The following is a 14,546-nucleotide window of genomic DNA, read 5'->3' on the forward strand; positions in this document are numbered from 1 at the left end:
CAGCCCTGGCCCGGTTGGAAGAGGTGTGCCAGACCGTGGTTCACTTGGGCTCAGTAGTGTGTGTAAATAGCATCTGAGCCCGAAACTGAAGATGAGACGTGACTTTTAAGACATGTTTCATATGTGTTTATTAATCATTCTTACTGTTCAATGAACGCAAACTGTCGTAGTTTATTAAAGACAAACCCCTCACTGCACCACAGCTGCACCTTCAGCAAACCTTCTAATTCCTGCAGCACAAGGACTTTGTAATTGTTTATAAGCATCAAAGTTGGCTGATCTGTTCGGCGAAATATTTGACTACGTGTCTAAACGACTAAAACAATACAACGATATAAAGCAATCTCCCTGTTTTGAGCAAGAGGGCTTCTTAAACTGAACAGCCCCTCATCGATGACGTAAGCGTGCTCAGGCCTAAATGCAATGTGAGTGCAGGGCCTTCGGGGGAGACGGGAGTGGGGGTTCAAGGCAACTGTACAGTGTGAGTACGCCCTGAGTGATTGACTGACCTAACCTCCTCCATCCCTTAACCCAACCAATAGTGTTTTCAAAACCCCCGGTTGACCAGCGTCCACCCACTTCCTTATACACAACTAATAGTGTTTTCAAAAGCAATCCAGAAAAGGAAAAACTGTCTGATTTTTACTGCATTTTCCAATTTTACCACATTCTCACTCTGTTTTTTACATTCTTTTTTGCTTTTGTTTTCCCCGCGTTCTTGAACTGTTCTTCACCAGACTCAAACCCCGTTTTCACGGTTAACTTCTCTCTTGTGTCCGTCGATATACGTAGCGAGCCAATGAGCAAACTGGTAACAGCGGGAAAGCCGTCCATATAAAGGTAAGAGGTCAGCTGGTCATATCACTCCGTAGCTTTCGTTTTAAAGACGAAGGGCAGCCATACATACTTCTGGTTACATAATTTACAATCTCCAGAAATCTATATAGGGCTACGCTTTTCAGAATGAGCCTATGTTGGATCTGTTCTAGATCTTCTTCTATTTTCTTTGTACACCACATCGCTGGGAGCCAAAAGGCCATTTGACTTCACAGCTCCATCTTTCATTTCATCCTGATGACCCATACTGTAGGTAGCTGCAAGGATTTTACACTGTCTGGAGATTATCTCAGTTTGGAAAATCACCTACAGCTTAATCTGGCAAAAACTGAACTTCTCGTCTTCCCTGACACTCCACACATTCAACAGAATTTCGTAATCCAATTGGGAACATCTACTATTACCCCATGTAGTTTGATAAGGAATCTTGGGGTGTCAAGAAACTCATTGGTTTGAGGACAAAACACAAAAACACACCTAAACGGTGTCTTTAGGTGTGCCAGTGTATCTAAAGATCACTAAATATCACTAAAATAAATTGAGTGATGTGTTCAAACTTTGACGGCTAGTTTGAGGGTTGAAGCACACCAACCTGAATCCAAGAAATTACCCTGCTTGGAATAGTCGTCTTTGCCGTTAGATGTGATTTTATAAGGGTTTTCAGCAGAACCCTACAAGCAAAGAACATAATTATATATGTGAAAACACACAGGTCCACGTAGCAAAAGCTGAAAGGACACAGGCAGGTAATCTGAAATGCCTGCATGCATCAATGGGAAAGAAGGACAGGGTCAAACCAAACGTTCCTGTGTTCTTCATGGCACCTTGAATCAGAACTGTAGAAATGCAAAATTACATTTACTAAGATGAGTCAATGTTATGTAAATGGAAACTCATTGATACAGCGTTTTACATGATGTGGTCAGTGTCCATGAAGAAGAGGAGAACCTTCTTCCAAAGGGTCAAAAAGCCAAAATGTAGTGTATAAATGAATAAAATAAGAAAAGAGATCTCTTGCAGATTGATAATTATGTCATTGGTACCATTAAATAGGAGTGATGGAGAAGGAAAATGGAAATATGCATGTATGATTGGGGCACCATTTAGAAGCTGAAAAATCAACAGATATCTAATATAATCATAAATGATTGCCATATCTTTAGACAATGATCCAGCCATTGCCTTTTTCCCAACCCTGATTTTATGCAGTTGGAAAAAAGCAGTCGACAGATGTGAACATTTGATTTATAATAGCATATATCAACAATGTTACTTTCACTTCTGTCAATTTAAATGTAAAACACACACAAGAACAAAACTGACCCAGTTTATCGACCAGTTTTGCATATAAAGGCAAGGTTTAAAATGACTTAAAATTATCCTGACTAATGCAGTCTCAATCTTGAGTCAATATGATAACCAACCTTACAGATGAGGGTTTTATTTTTATTTCACTGTTTTGGTTTTAATGTTGTAGAATAAAGGTTATGATTTATTTTACATCCTTGCTGGAGAAAAGAAAAACATCTTAAAACTGGACTAGCTGGTATATGATTGTGGTAAAATAAAAAACACCCATCTGTAAACAAATATTAATGCTGAAGTAACATACAATTGAAGTCAGAATTATTAGCCCCCCTTTCAATTTTGCTTGCTTTTTTGAATATTTCTCAAATGATGTTTAACAGAGCAGGGACATTTTTACAGTATGTCTGATAATATTTTTTCTTCTGGAGAAAGTCTTATTTGATTTATTTCGGCTAGAAAAGCGTTTTTTTATTATTATTATTATTATTATTTTAGGTCAATTATTAGCCCCTTTAAGCAATTTTTTTTCTCCATAGTCCACAGAACAATCCATCATTCTACACCGACTTGTCTAATTACCCTAACATGCCTAGTTAACTTAATCAACCTAGTTAAACCTTTAAATGTCACTTTAAGCTGTATAGAAGTGTCTTGAAAAATATCTAGAAAATATTGTCATCATGGCAAAGATAAAATAAATCAGTTTAGTACTAATTCAGGGGGGCTCATATTTCTGACTTCAACTGTATATGTATATAGTTTCATTGAAGAAAAAGAAAAATAGACGCAAGTTAAAATAATGTACCTTGACTTAAATCATGTATCCACCTTATTTTTTAAGGGACATGTAAACTATTTAATTTTATTTATAAAATAAATAAAATATAAATACAAGTGAATTGTGACTCACATACTGTAAAGGTCTAAGATCTAAGATAAAAGTGCTCCCGCCAGACCCAGAGATCAGCTGAATGAATTCATAAATGGTAAATCTTAACTGTTTAACTCCAGTGGAGTTGTAAAATGTGCCTATTTATTATTTGTTTATGTGTTCCTTAAGATTACATTGTGTTTAAAAATTAACAGTGTGTTAAGTTTTTGTTTCAAGTCCATATAGTTCAAAGATTTATAAGCATTACACAGTCCAAATTTGGAGAGTTGTTGGAAAAAAAAGGGATTAAGTTACAGACCTAATCTCTCTCTGTGTGCCAAATTTCATTAGACAACAGAAAAAATGACCAGTATATATGAATATATAAACTTCAACACAAACATTAAGGACACATACTACAACCGCAAATCAAAAGTTTGGTACTGTATGGAAAACGCAAATAAAAAAGAAAGTAGTGATTTCCAATGATTTACTTTGTCTTGTATTTCAATGCTGACAATATGAACACAAAATGTTTCATGTTTTGTGTTGTAAACTTCATTTCATTTGTAAATATACATCTTTTCCTGTCATTCAGACCTGCAGGACATTCCAAAAAAGTTGGGACAGAAGCAATTTAGAGCTAGTAACCAGGTAGATTTGGTTAAATAATGATGTGATTTGAATCAGGTGATGTCAATAGATGATTGTAATCATGATTTGCTACAAAAGCAGCATCCAAGAATGTTAATCGCCACATGGGCTCAGGACTACTTTGGCAAATCTTTGTCAGGTACCACAGTACATAGATACATCCACGAATGGAAGTTATAACTGTACTGTGCCAAAATGAAGCCCTTTGTTAACAGTGTCCAGAAGCACTGTCAATCTCTCTGAGCTCTAAGGCATGTATGATGAACCATCCCACAGTGGAAAGTGTACTGTGGTCAGATGAATTAGTATTTCGGGGGAGAAATGGACATTGTGTGTTTTTGACCAAAGAAGAAAAGGATCAAAACTCCAAAAGCTAGGGTCTGTAATGGTATGGGTTGTTTCAGTGCCTTTGGCAAAGGTAACTTGCACTTCTGTGAAGGCACTATTAAGTACAGAGAGTTTTTGGAGCACAATATGCTGCCTTCTTTTCCATGGACGCCCATGCATATTTTAACAAGATAATAACAAAACACATTTTGCACAAATTACACAGTCCTGGATGTGGAGGATACGGATGCAGGTACTTGACTGGCCTGCCTGCAGTCCTGACCTGTCCTTAATAGAGAGTGTGTGGTCATTTTGAAGCATAAATTGTGACAACAAAACCCCAAACTGTTGCCCACTATAAGACTTGTTTGCAGAAAAAATGGGACAAAATTACATCCCAGTTGGTGTCTTCCGTCCCTTAACATCTTTTAGGTGTTGTGAAAAGGAATGGAAACATTACAAAGTGGTAAATTTTTACTGGTGGTATTAATTTTTACTTTACTGGTCCAACTTTTTTTTTAAATGTGTTGCAAAAACCAAATTCTTTAATTAAAAAAGCTAAATCATGAGGAACACATTAAATAAAGTGCTGATGTATTGTCTGTAATCAAATACACGTTAAGATAAATTTAGAAATCACTTCTTTCTTTTTTATTTGTGTCAACCTTTCCTGATTTGGGGTTGGAATGCAATGGGTGCTTCTGTATCTTTAGTGCTTGGCTCCTAATAATCTGAATAAACAGATTGCTGTTTATGATCAGCTAAATCAAATGAAAGTGACTGACAATGGGGTCATCAAGGTTAAAATGCCTGTGTGATAGTGACATTAAAAATAAGGTGGATAGGCAATCAAGGTGAAAATGTATAAAACTGTCTGAAAATGGCAAGTGTACTGTGAAAGTGTACTGTAAATGGCAACCATTCTTTTAACTGAACTCTTAACTTCTTTAAAGGTCCCCTGAAGTGCCTTGAAATGCAGATTTATTTGATGCACAAAGTAATTTTAATCCGAAAGCTGGGTGGGATGTTAAAGTAGCCCCTCCCCCCATTTAAAAACTAGCCAATATGGTTTCGTTACTGTCCCAGCTCTACATTTTTGTTTCTATCACAGCTCAGACAAATACATTAAGCTAAAGTCAAAGACTATACAATAAACAAAATTTGTAACTTGTGTAGTTTTGTATCGGGAAAAAATGGTCAATGTGGCTGCTCTAGTGAAAGATGTCTAGTAAAGCAGCCAATCATTAATTACTATAGACTTACAATTATCCGGGGGAGGGGCTCGGTCCAGACATGCGTTCTCTATGACAGTTTCTGCAGCTTCTTTTTTATGAATCCTCTTGGGTTGGCAAATACACTGAATGAATGAATGAAGGCAATAACCCCATCAATCCGAAAAGACCCAGTCTTTCTCGTCTGACCTCTTTGTTTTAAAATAATTCCCACCTCCGCCATTCAAATGCAAGTCACATAACCAACCCAGGCTCAATCTGGAAACGTAGCCCCGCGGACGTTTCTGGAGGCTGCGAAATACGTCCCGGGAGGTACGTATTTGTGCAGTTTTTGTTTTCGCGAATCCGTGAGAGGCCGATATGCACGCTTTTTCGCGTCTTGAACGCCCCCACACTGTTCGCACCCGTGGTGTTCTCGCGTAAAAAGTCAACGGATGCTGCTTTCAAGGGACCGTCTGTTCGACTGAATGACTGAATGATTGACTGGGTGGCCTGCCAATAGGCCGACCCAGCCACCCTCCTCCTCCTCCTTCCATAAACCCAAGCGACGATTTACAAAAGGCGTCCAGAAAAAGAAAAGACCTTGTCCGATTTTGACTGCATTTTCGGATTTCACCACATTCTCGCCCTGTTTAAACTCGTTCACTTTCTTTTTGGATTCTGTTTTTTGTCTTACCTGATTTCAGGAACCGCTCTTCCCTGAACTCGACCCGGTCGTAGCCGCGGCCGGCTCCTCCTCCGGGCCTCCGCTCCGCCGACATAACACGACGAGCTAACTGGACAAACTGGTTGCGGCGGGAAAGCCCTCCACACGGAGGAGGTGAGCTGTCAGCCGGCGAGCGCGAAGAGGAGCAGCGTCACACCGCCCCATTGCGTTCGCTTGAAAAAACTAAATGCAGCCATACGTACCTCCTTCCACGTAAATCATGGTCTCCAGAAACATCCGCGGGGCTACGTTTTCAGAATGAGCATGAGTTGCAACATAACAGCAACCACTCGAACACCCACAATTGTTTTTGGAAGAGATTTGCCTTTAGGATTAAAGTTGCTAGTTACTTCAGAAGACCAACGTGAATGAATGCAGTGTTAATCCAGGAATTATATTGTGCAACATGCAAGTTATTGGTAATTATGTTGGTTACACAGTTTGACTGCCATGTAATGCCTAGTTCAGACTGCGTGATTTTAGCCCCGATTTTGGCTCGCCGACAGATTTTGAGAAATCGCTGACAAATGCCTGAAGTCACAGGCAAATCGCTGCTCGTGCACGTGAATGACAATCACACAGTATGAAGTATCAAAGACGCGATCTGAGAGAATCGCCGATGAGTCGCCGATGCCTGCGAGATATTTGGCGTGCTAAATATCTGGAGCTGTCGGCGATTCAAATCATGCCGTGTGAATTGAGTTTTGACTGAAAATAACATCAGCGATCGCATACAGCCAATGAGAGAGCGGCATTCACTAGTGTGTGTGTGTGTTTATACCTGCTGCAGACCAGCGGGAGGCTGGGGGAGAAGTTAAAAGCGCTCTTTTTTGGTTTATTTGGACCCACGAAATGGAGGAAAAACTAGTGGAGGTTTGACAGGACTCAGGAGCAACTGTCTCTGTTTGACGTTTCATACAGAAAGAAATTAGTTTATTATCAACGTTGAGGAGAAATGGCTAATTCCCTTTAAACCCAGGTGAGCAAACATGTACACGTTCTACCCCATTAAAGGCTTCTTTCTCATTATTTAGTTAATAACAAAAGATATACTACGTGTTTTTGGCTGTTAGACGTAGTTTGGACGAAGTTGTCGGCGAATCTTCCTATGGTAAAGTCATGCAATGTGAAAGTCCCTGTCACTGATCCATCTTGCAGTGTAAACAAAGCAGCGACGAAATGCTAGCCCAGATAGTCATGCAGTGTGAAAACATCTGTGACACGACTACTTTGAAAATCATGCAGTCTGAACTCGGCATAAGACACTTATGCTGCCTTTAAAATTCGATCAGTAAAAAGAACTTAGGAGACAGGAAGTGAAGCAGAATTTGAAATCAGATGCCTATTTCCGAAGGCACCCTTTAGCTTGCAGCCATAATTTTGAATGTCCTAGTTGCCTATACAATGAGAATGCAGTGCATTTCCTAATGCATTTTTGGCAGTACACTTGAATGCAGATATTAGAAAGCATCTAATTGGTCAGAAGATTTGATGAGATAATAAAGTATGAGGTGGCGTCATAAAAATTGTTGATCTATATTGGGGAAAGCGAGAAACTGCAAGTTTTGAATTTCGCATTTGTTTTGGAGTGCACTAAATTCTGTCATCATTTACTCACCCTTCACTTATTTGAGTTTCTTGTAAAATAGTACTGGTTCCACTTACTGGTTCTTCAAACTATATTATTTTGTGTCCAACAGAAAAAAAAGAAATCTCAAAGGATTATAATCACCTGAGGATGAGTTATTAGTGATTTTATTTTCACTGTTGGGTGAACTATCCCTTTAAGACTAACATATTGAGACCAAAAAACTTGTGTTTTAATTTCAGGGGACCTTTAAAAGAAAGTACTTATAGAGTAGCTGTATCTCTGTATCTGTAATTATGTCAGAGTGCATGTGACTGGATGTGATGTACAGGGCAGTGAATGGAGGAAGAGATCAGAGAGGGGGTAGGCATCCCACAGACGAAATCAGAAGCAAAAACCAAGCAAGGCGGGTGTCCTACCACTGCCAGTGGGGGATAGAGAGGAAGAGAGGGGTGTGTTAGTGCACCTTTTTTTGGCCAGGTTTTGGGAAGGAGTATGATTTGAGTCTGGAGATAATCCCACCTGTGGCACCCCGCTAGAAACCACAATTTTAAAGAGCACATGGTTATTTTTCTTTATCCTACCCTCTTATTTAATCTAACTATGACCCATTAGTGTTGTGTTATACATTACAACAGCAAAGCAAAATGCGGAGAAAATAGTGTTCTTTAACAATCAGCTCTGATAATGCACTAATTCAATGTACTGTATATTGGGTGTATATACGTGTGACCTTATATTCAACAACCCTAATGTTAAATTGGTCAGTGGTTCTCAGCGGGCTTTGATTCAAGACCCAGATTTAACTTTGAATGGCAAGTCCAACGCAGTCTCAGATTTCTTTAAATGTTGAATAATTAAATATAAATATAAGATATAGTATTAAATATAACGTTTATTCATTCACTCATTTTATTTTCGGCTTAGTCCCTTTAACCGCCAACTTATCCAGCATATGTTTTACAAAGCGAATGCCCCTCCACCTGTAACCCATCACTGGGAAACATCCATACACTCCCATTCACACACATACACTACAATCAATTGTTTTTAGCCTGCCCAATTCCCCTATACCACATGTCTTTGGACTGTAGAGGAAACCGGAGCACCCGGAGGAAACCCACTTGAATGTTTGAACATGCAAACTTCACACAGAACTGCCAACTGACCCAGCCAAGGCTCAAACCAGCGACCTTCTTGCTGTGAGGAGATCATGCTACCCACTGTGTCACCATATATTATTTATTTATTTTATTTTATTGTTTTATTATTATTTTTTAGGGGTTTTCACCTTTATTGATAGGACAGTGGAGATATAGAGACAGGAAAGCGTGGGGAGCAGAGACAGGGGAAAGATCAGCAAAGGACCTCGAGACGGGACTTGAACTCGGGTCGCTGCGAGCACCTCAGTGCTATGTGTCGACGCACTAACCACTAGGCCACGACAACACCATATATTATTTAATAATAATTAAATTTACTATCCAAATAAAAACTTTTCAGAGCCAATGCACTGTTTCTATGAAGATTTAAAATAGGTTTTGTGGAAAACTCAATAGTTCTCAATGAATCCAGATTTTCTCAGATTTGGGCTTTATTTATTTATTTAGCTCAGTGTAAAATGTGATTTCACAAGGAAACAACTGTTTTTCGTGTCGTCAGAAGAGTGGATAATTCATACAAATTCATATGGTGTATGTTTAGAAAACGTACACATTTTAAAAGGTGGCATGGCCGCAAAAACCCAACCCCTAAACCTACCCCTTATTGCAAGTGGTGCTCGCTGCAGAGCCATTTGGGCGAGCTGAGCTCCAGCGAGGGGGAGCATGAGCTTGAGCTCCACCTTTTTTGCACTTCTTCTACGAGTGATGTCACTGGGGGTAAGGTAAGGGATGGGGTTGGTGTACGCATTAAAACAGCTTACAGGAGGCAGAGCGAGAGCTCATGCTCCCCCTCGCTGGAGCTCAGCTCTGCTCAAATGGCTCTGCAGCGAGCACCCTCTCCCTTATTGTGAAATCAACTAATTATACTAAAACGGACAAATCCGATAGTACTAATGAATACAAATTGACCACAAAATTAAAAGGTTAAGTAAAACTATGAGATTGCATTGGATTTTTTTGTTGCATTTAGCAGTGTTTGTCCCTGTTGTCTGTCACAGTTTTGGGTCACAACTCACCAGCTGAGAACCGCTTTTTAATTTTTCCTGATAGCTTACATTGAGATTAATCGGTAGATGAAAAAAAGTCATTTCTTGTAGTTAAACATGTCAGTTCACTTTAAAAGCATGATCACATATTCAGGCTAATGCACACTGCACTGACAGACACTGACCAACATGATCAGAGAACTCAGTCTGGTTTTGTTAGATATTGTGAGTCATCCCAGCAGGCACAGGACGTCAACATGACGTTAGGTTGACGCTGTTCCCACATGTTGTGGGGACGTTGCATTTTGTTTTGTTTGGACATCAGGCCGATGTCCAACGTCCAACCTAAAATGAATCAACGTCTAATGATGCTACAGCTTGACGTTGTGTGGATGTAACCACTTTGACGTCTATCAGACGTTGGAGTTTGGTAGCCTTGCCCAACGAAAAAAATGTCAGTGTTTGACATCAATATGACGTTGGTTTAAGATTAACATATGATTTTGGTGACTTTTTAACAAAACCTAAAATCAATGAAATATCAATGTCATTTGACGTCATTATTGGACATCAAAATAATGTCCTTAGATGCTGACTAGACATTGAATTTCGGTCACCTGACTTCACAATCGAAATCTAACCTAATATTAACATCTAATGACGTTGTGCGCCTGCTGGACTGAAGTGTCTGAGAAGTGAAATACTATTATGTGGAGATTGTCCACATTGATTAGCATCTGTTGGAGCAGTGCAAATGTGGCTGTCCATCCAAAAATGAAACTTTGCTGTTAACTATCTTTTTATAACACAGCATTTAAAGCGCATTTTGACTGTAGTGTGCGTTTTTGATGATAGTTGTGGATGTACGTACCTCAGAATGATGTGATTTTCTCGGGCAGGACTCGGTGAGCACGCGGAGCAGGCCGTCAGGCTTGTAAGAATAGTGTTCTACCAGCTATAATATACAACACATTTCACATCAAATCAGACTCTGGTCACCATCACAGGCCATCGCTTCAGTGTTGTGGTTACGCTTTGTAAGCTAAGGCCATTTTGTAGAAAACTTTTGTTTTTCAGCGAACGGTATAAAAACCATCAGTGTGCGTGTATGTTTCTCTGCTATTGGCTGATCTTCAAACAATACACAGAATAAAACTTTTCCGTTATACTAACACAAAGCATGAAATCTATAAATACACTGAAAAAACATACTCCAGATTGACACACTTTTGTTGTGACGCATCATCACCTACTGTATATCTTAAAAAATTCAACTATTTCCATGTTAACATGCTTTAAATACACACCCACCTTGTTGAAATCTCATTTAAAGTTCTTCTAATCACAATGTGGCTGGAGTTTGTCAAGGCTACTGTAGTTAGTGGCCTTGCTATAGCCTTAACCTTGCTAAAGCTTTGATGCTTTGTGCTACGCTCAATCACACAAGCAGGAAATCTAAATATAACACGTCATTTGTCCCTTTGGTCACCACATACAAAGTCAATGTCTACCTCTGCAAGCCTGAAGAACTGAATTCTCCTTTTTTTGCCATAGGTATCAGAGATTCTTATTTTCTGTATAAGGGTCAAAGACAAAAAAGTGTTTTAAATTAAAAGGCTCTTTTAAAGAATTACAATAATAGCCCAAAATACTTGTTAATTGTCATTTTAAATTGTTATTATTTGCTGAAAATGTTTTGATTTATACCCGTTAAATATCACATTATCTGTATAGCAAACATTGGTACTTTGAGGAATAGCATTGAATTGCACTTGCTGAGTCATTAGATATTGAATTGCGTTGTACATTGAAAATCTACACTATTACAGACCTCGGGTTACCAGCGACCCTATTCTCCTTTCACACAAAATCATTATAAAACCTACATCTTTCAATAGCTGATTTTCCTTGTTGTATTGTTAATAAGGGATATATTGATGCATATTAAAAAGGTAGATTCGTTTAAGAACAAAAAGGGGGATGGTGGGTAGCGAATGGTTTTGTGGGTCATTTAAAATCTAATGCAGGGGTGTCCAAACTCAGTCCTAGAGGAACTTTGTCCTGCATAGTTTAGCTCCAACTTTCCTCAATACACCTCACTGGAAGTTTCTAGTATACTTGAAAAAGCTTAAATAGCTTGTTCAGGTGTGTTAAATCGGGGTTGGAACTAAAATATGCAGGACACCGGACCTCCAGGACTAAGTTTGGACACCCCTGATCTAATGTATGCACTTAATGCAGAGGTGTCCACACTCAATCCAGGAGGTCTGGTGTCCTGGAGAGTTTAGCTCCAACCCTAATCAGACACACCAAAACAAGCTAATGAAGCTCTTACTAGGTATTCTAGAAACTTCCAAGCAGGTGTGTTGAAGCAAGTTGGAGCTAAGATCAGAAGGACACCAGCCCTCCTGGACCGACGTTGGACACTCCTGACTTAAAGCATACCTGTCAACATTGGGATGTGAATATAAGGGATTCCCCAGCCCACACACAAATTACTAAATCGTTTTATCTGGAGCTGTTTCATTGTAAATAAACAGTTGAAACTGTCAGTAATATGTTTTTATTATTATTATTAATCATTATTGATAAAGGATAGAATAGCATACATATACATTAGAAAAAGCTGCAAATAAATTAAAGTTTAGCCTTTTAAACATGCTAGCTATTACAAATAAATTGAATCAAGTTTTCAAGCCTCAATCATTTCTTCCCTTTAATTTAAACATTCTGATTAAAGAGCAGCGATTGAATCTCATATAGCACATGAACTTACTGTTTTAAGTATTGCATAGGAGGGGCGAAGATGCCTTTAATGGAAACTAAGGAAATCCCGCCTTTTTATATTTATTTTAAAGTGTTTTCATGCCTAAATAAAATTAAAGCATAGAACAGATGCACATTTAGGAGCAAGGGGCGTCCCCTGGTGGATCGCCGGTATGGGTTGCATACTGATGTCTATTGCCACCCTTCATAGAAATATTAAAAATATGGGAGAAATATGGGGAAATACCTTTACGGGTTTATAGCGGCATTGAATTTTAAAATACGGGAAAATCCCGGAAAAAACGCGAGGGTTGACAGGGATGACTTAAAGCCACACCATGTATGATTTTTGTATTTACATTTCCAAAAACACTAGTACAGTGTTATATATTTTGCTGACTTATGTACTTACGTTATTCAAGATGTTTCATAGAATCCAGTGAAATAGGCAATATTAAATGCTGGCCAGGCTAATTACATCAAACACTCTCAATTTCCAGATTTATAGAAAACAAAAAAGAGATTTTAATATGTTGTGTGTTTTATTAAACTGCACTATAGCAGCTTTATAATACAACTTTAAAATCTTTTTACTTCTTTGGCATTCAGCATTCAAACTACCATGATAAGAATTTTGACTTCCCAGTTTAACTACACCCTTTGTTTGTCTTAAATAAGCGCCCTCTAGTGACAAAAATGTACATACCGTGCCTTTAATCAAAAATCTAAAGAAAATGAGAGGATCATTCACTTGTTTTCAATGAATAATTATCATTATACCTGAATGTTTGCTTCATACCGTGACTAATGTAAGTGCTTCCCTTGTTTAGTTTCTGTAAATTATTTTACATAATATTTTTAGCAGGCTAATTGTTCATTTTAATCTGTATTTTCCCCAATAAATAATGTTTTTCTTTTTTTTTAGATTTTACTGTTTCGACTGTTTGTTGACAACAAAACTCCTCTAAAAGAACACACAAAAAGTAATGTCAGGGTTTTTATTAACACACTCAAAAGGGTAAAGATTTACTTTGGCTCCCTAAAAGTTGAGGAAAAACACTTTTAAATGGGACATCTTGACTTCGACACACAAACTGCTTACATTTAAACAGTCATAAAATCCCTCAACACGTTTTTGAGACAGATTACACATTATTGAAAACAGCATTAGGAAGTTAAAATGGGTTGTTTTGTGGTTTTCCCAGCAATTTCAAAAGCATCTAAGGTCACAAAATGTGAGGTAACTCTGTCAATTCTGAGTTGTGATGGCTGCTGGGACTCAGCATTTGACAATTTTCTCTGCATTTATTACTGTGGAAGAGAGCTGTTTCAATCTAATCACCATGTCTAATCATCCCCATCTGCTCTAAAATCTTTTGTCATGTCTCTTTTTATTACCTGCCATAGTGTGTCGAATTTCTTGCCATCAGGAATGGAAAGCTTTCCAGCCCTGTCCTTATCAATTCGATAGTGCATGACTTGATTGTTATGCAGGAGACACAGCGCATAGGACTCGTTTCTGCCACTGTTTTCTCTTTGTCTGATTCTGTAAGAGGGAGAGAAAATTACAAATTTCAAGAGAATGGAAAAAATCCACAATACACTACAGCACTGTTAAATGCTTGATTCTGATTGGCTGATATGAACATTCTAAGGTGTGTATTTATATTTGGGGAACCATACAAACTACTAAAAAGCAGTGCTTGACCATATTTACGGTACAGAAGTACTTACCGAAATTACAGAACTATAGAGATACAAAACTACTTTACAATCTACAACAAACAAACTTCAATCAAAATATAGTAAACGTCTTAGGAGGAAATGTGTAAGAAACTAGTACTACACATTGGAGCTGGACAAAAACGTGACAAATATCTTGAAATACAGCATCTGAATTTGAGTAATATAAGCTGAATAATTCACTCTAGTCTATTGAATTGATTTATTTTGAGCAGCTCATCTTCGATTACTCTTCCTTCTCTGTATTATTCTATACTACAGGGCTGTTAAATGCTTGATTCTAATTGGCTGATGAACATTCTAAGCTGTGCCATAATCTTCATATAAACGCACATCTAAAGTAGTTCCAGGCAGGTTTTGACTAC

At 38.3% G+C, this 14,546-nt stretch overlaps 1 protein-coding gene across 2 annotated transcripts in view; it reads right to left on the reverse strand.

The window, feature by feature from the left end:
• Positions 1 to 14,546, reverse strand: part of syk (spleen tyrosine kinase) — a 47,617-nt gene that overhangs the window by 14,029 nt on the left and 19,042 nt on the right. Inside the window, exons 4-7 of one of the 2 annotated variants that reach the window (XM_087269142.1) lie at positions 13,837 to 13,984; positions 10,544 to 10,627; positions 7,990 to 8,058; positions 1,430 to 1,508 (exon numbers count right to left, since the gene is read on the reverse strand). In XM_087269142.1, the coding sequence (XP_087125268.1) occupies positions 1,430 to 1,508; positions 7,990 to 8,058; positions 10,544 to 10,627; positions 13,837 to 13,984 (380 nt within the window). 2 annotated transcript variants of the gene reach the window in all.

This window comes from Danio rerio, chromosome 10, assembly GCF_052040795.2.
Source record: "Danio rerio strain M-AB ecotype USA chromosome 10, GRCz13ab, whole genome shotgun sequence".
NCBI classification, from domain to species: domain Eukaryota; kingdom Metazoa; phylum Chordata; class Actinopteri; order Cypriniformes; family Danionidae; genus Danio; species Danio rerio.